The sequence below is a fragment of the Echinops telfairi genome, unplaced genomic scaffold (genome assembly GCF_000313985.2).
Source record: "Echinops telfairi isolate 266 unplaced genomic scaffold, ASM31398v2 ScPeMD7_2291;HRSCAF=2852, whole genome shotgun sequence".
In the NCBI taxonomy this organism is placed as follows: Eukaryota; Metazoa; Chordata; class Mammalia; order Afrosoricida; family Tenrecidae; genus Echinops; species Echinops telfairi.
In genome coordinates, this window is record NW_022106189.1 from 48,187,130 (window position 1) to 48,191,389 (window position 4,260).

General features: G+C 59.3%; 1 protein-coding gene across 1 annotated transcript in view; it reads left to right on the forward strand.

The window, feature by feature from the left end:
• DPEP1 (dipeptidase 1) overlaps nucleotides 1-4,260 on the forward strand; it is an 11,779-nt gene that overhangs the window by 4,623 nt on the left and 2,896 nt on the right. Inside the window, exon 2 of the mRNA XM_004704730.2 lies at nucleotides 2,216-2,343. Within this exon, the coding sequence (XP_004704787.1) occupies nucleotides 2,240-2,343 (104 nt within the window). The 5' untranslated portion in view covers nucleotides 2,216-2,239. The remainder of the gene's footprint in view (nucleotides 1-2,215; nucleotides 2,344-4,260) is intronic.

The following is a 4,260-nucleotide window of genomic DNA, read 5'->3' on the forward strand; positions in this document are numbered from 1 at the left end:
CACAGCTTGGAAGCTGAGAGAATATGCACAGGACACTCAGAGGGAGACAGTGAAAAAGAACAGGCAAGGGTGAAAATAAAACCATTGACAAGGGCAGGTTTGGTGAGGCCACAGCCCTGGGTGGTTCAGACAGTTAACAAGGTCAACTGCTAAGGGAGGGCAGAGGGCGGAGGGCGGAACTCCATACAGAGGTGTCTCAGGAGGCGGGCAGACAGGCCTGGGGGCTGCATCCAGAAGCATGTGCTCCTCTGACAGGCCATGCAGGGTGGCCCTGGACCACGGTGCCGTGCCGCTGTGGAGTCTGACAGGCTGACCCTCTCACAGTGATGGAGCTGAGTGGGACCCAGGCTGGGGCTCAGGCAGGCCCCCAGGGCAGACTGCAGAGGGAGGACGGTGTGAGGTGTGGGAGCCTGAGAGCTGTGTGAGGGGACATCAGGAAACAACCACCAGCTGGGGGTGGCTGATCAGTCTATTTCCTTACTGATGTCTAAACCCAGGGGACATCAGAGCATTTAAACAACGAAGGCCAACCAGTTCTGAGGGTGAAAACGGAAAGGAGAACAAGATTCAATGCCAGGAAGACCAACACCTTGACCCTCCTTGGGAAACACCTGGGTCTTCAGGGCGCTGAGAGCCAGTCTTTACAGGACAGAAGGTGGAAACCAAAGTGCCCACCAACAGCTCAATGTATGACCACAGAATGGCAAGCATGCACACATAGTGCGGCACATGCACACGGTATGATGCACACACAGTATGGTGCAAACGTATGTACAATATGGCATGTATACAGCGTGGCACATGCACACACATACAGTACTATGTATACACAGTATGGTATACACAAACAATGTGGAATATACACTTATGATGGTACAGGCACACAGTATGGCGCATATGCTCACAATAAGGCATCTATGTTCATACACGTTATGACATCTGCACACAGCACGGTATATGCGAACTAGTGTGGCATGTACACATGGGCATACACAGTGGACTGTCCTGCAGCTGGAAGAAGTCTGTGGCAAAGGACGTATTTATTGGACTTATTTTTTACTGCATGATGGCAAGAATACGAAACAAGCCAATCTATAGAAATAGAAGATGAGCAGTTAGCAGGGGTTGAGGGGGCTGTGGGGAGGGAGCTTCCACGTGAGGGGCGCTGGTTTGATGCCCTTGGTGGTGGAAGTTTAGGATGAGGATAGGAATAAGGGCAGCACCACAGAAGAGGTGCAGTCCATGTCACTGAGGATGGACGCGGAGCTGTGTGTGTGTGAGTGAGGAGTGCAGAAAGAGGCAAAACCAGCCCTGGGAAACAAAGTCACAGAGCAGAGGGCATGCCAGGCCTCGGTGGGTCAGAGTAGATGGTCTGGGGAGATGCCTCATCCTGAGCAAGGCTGGCCCTCTAGAAGGTGGCCTGTCCCAGGGGGGTCTGGCAGTGTGCTGAGAGCTGCCTCACCAGGGAGGGCTGCCAAGGCTCCGGACCCCATAGAGAACATATCATCGCTCTTCACCTGGGAGCCCACAACCCTGCCATGGTGCCTGCCCAGGGTGACCCCAGCTGAGGGCCTCTGTGAGGCCGGGACCGGGCCAGAGCTGTGTGTGGCCATCAGCGTCAGGCCAGTGGGCACCATCCCGACCCCACGATGGCAGGTCACCGAAAGATACTCATCCATGCAGACCCGCAGTGCACGAGTAAGAAGAAAACCGGGGGAGGGAGCAGGTCCAGGGTAGGTCATGGACCTACAAAGTCCCCAAAGTGCTTCTCTGGGTACCACAACTGAGGACTGGGGGCCCCAAGCCCTGAGCACCCACAGAGGCTGTGGCAGTGGGACCATCAGAACCTCCTCTCTGGCAGAAGCCCCTCAAATTCCCATCTCGCTGCCCCCTGGCACAACCTCGTCTCTCCTCGGACCAAGCAATCCCTTCAGGGTCCGCTCCTGCAGGCTCCCCACAGTCCTGCCCTTGGGGCCCTCCAACCCCTATGGGGTCTCATAACTTCAGGGCGACTCTCAGTAGGAACCAAGTCTTTGCTATGCCTCCGCCCGCCGAGGCAGCTACGCCCAGCCATGCCCAATAAAGGCTGTCCCCTCACCCAGCCTGGGCTGGTTACTCATTGAACTAGATGTGAGGGGAGGGGCTGGCAGTAATCACCCTGGCCCAAAGGCCACCTGATCCTCCTGACAGCACTGCCCTCATCTTCCCAACACAGGCAGCACAGCAAGCAAGACTAGCCATGTGGCACGGCTGGTGGCTGTGGTCCCTGGTGGCTGTCTGCGTGGCAGACACGTTCAGAGAGCAGGCAGAGAGGATCATGCAGGGCACTCCTGTCATCGATGGGTAAGTGCCTTCCCCCAGGCGTGTCCCCATGGGCCACCCCTGCAGGATGCAGCTCCCCAGTCACTGCAGGGGCCCTGCCCTTGGGGTCTCCTTCACAGTGTCTCAGTAGAGAGGGGCAGGCAGGGCAGGAGCCCAGGCCTCAGAATCTGGGAAGAGCTGAGCTCACGGCTCCACCTGCCCCTGCCAGGTGAGGCCCAGGTATCATGGGTGGGGGTCCAGGTCCCAGGGGTCTGGCTGGGAAGGTCCTCTGGGATATGCGTCCGCCTTCCAGGACCCACCCTCCTGTGACTTCCCTGGGGGTCTCCAAGCGGCAGCCCCCTGTGCTGCCGAGTGTGCGCCCTGACATCAGGAGTACCTCACACATCTCAGACTAAACTGTGACCCCTATCCCTTGAGGCCTCTGCGCCGAGTGGTGGGAGACCCCGTCCTTGGTTGTCCAGCCCACACCCTGGGATGCCGGGTTCCCTGATGCCACAGGCAGCCCCTCGAGGCTCCATCCTCCCCTCCCTCGAAGGATCCCAAGTCCTGCCCTCTCCCCCACCCTGGTCCCAACCATCATCTCATCATGGTCACGCATGCTGGCCAGTCCCTCAGGAAGATATGTCCCTGCTGGAGTCCCCTCGTCCCGCTGGGGCTGACCACAGCAGTCACTCTAGCACGGGGACCTGCCCCTTGTCTGCCTGGCCCCGCTGGGTGGAAGGCTTGGCTGTGTCTGGGGGCCATGACTGGGCAGTCTCCCCAGGTTGGCTGTGGACCAAGCATGCAGGGACCCTCCAAGCAGTGGCCGGCTCAAGAGGAGAAGCAAGGCTCCTTCCACCTCTCTTGCCTCTGATCCTCTTGGGCCACAATGGGAGATGGGGCCTGGGGGTCCCAGCTGCAGGAAGTAGGGCTCTGGGACCCCCAGGGCAGGACTGGTGTAGAAACCACCTGCAGAGTAGAGGTGGGGTCCCTTTGCCCCAGGGCTCCGGAGGCAGCTGAGCACAAGCAGGGGTATGAGCTGATGTTGGGGGGCCCTGGAGATGCCCTAAGGGCCTAGGATGTTGGTGGAATTCGTAGCTCCCGGACTGTGCAGGAGCATGAACACTAGTGGTCTGACCCCGGTGGGCCGGGGTCAGTCAGTGCTGCAGACTCTCACAGGCTAGTGGCCCAGGGAACCCCTGGCTCAGCACTCCTCGATGCCAGGCACTTGGGCATGGCCACTTCCCCTGAGGTCACCTCATGTGCTAGCTTAGGCCACTGCCTCCTCAGGCCAGCAGGGTGCAGGAAGGGGCCAGGGCAGGCTGCCAACGTTTGGCAGGGCAGCTGGGAGCTGTTGCAGGGACCCAGTCTCTGGGTCACTCAGCTACAACCAGGACTGGACCAGACGCAGCCAAGTCCATGGCCATTGAGTAGAGCTGATGTACACCAGCCCCTCCGGGTTTCTGGGGCTGAAACGCCTTACAGGAGCAGGTAGCCTCATCTGCCTCCCATGGAGATTTAAAGTGCAGCCTTTTTGGTAAGCAGCCCGACGTGTGGGCCCTGTGTGATGGGGGAGGGTCTTTATGCTACGTGGCCACGCTTCTGCTAATGGGGGCTTGTTACCCAGGAGGATGGGGACTCGGTGCTGGTGCCACCGTTAGCTGGCTGGCTGAGGTGCTAGCTCTGGTCCCCGGCTCACCCGAGTAGCACAGGGTCACAGCCTCCTTGCTCCAGGTGGCAGACTTCCAGGCGAGGGCCACCTCCCTCGGGGAAGCCCAGCCCTCCCATTTGGGTTTCGGAGGGAGGAGAGGAAGCAAACATCCCTACCCATCCCCAGGGGTGGGGACACTTGTTCTAGAGAAGGTCCGTGGCCATGGGCCAAAGGAGTCAGGTTCCTTTAGAGAGCTGGGCTCCACCCACCCTCCTGTGAGGCCTTGACCTCAAGGGGTCCCTGAGCGG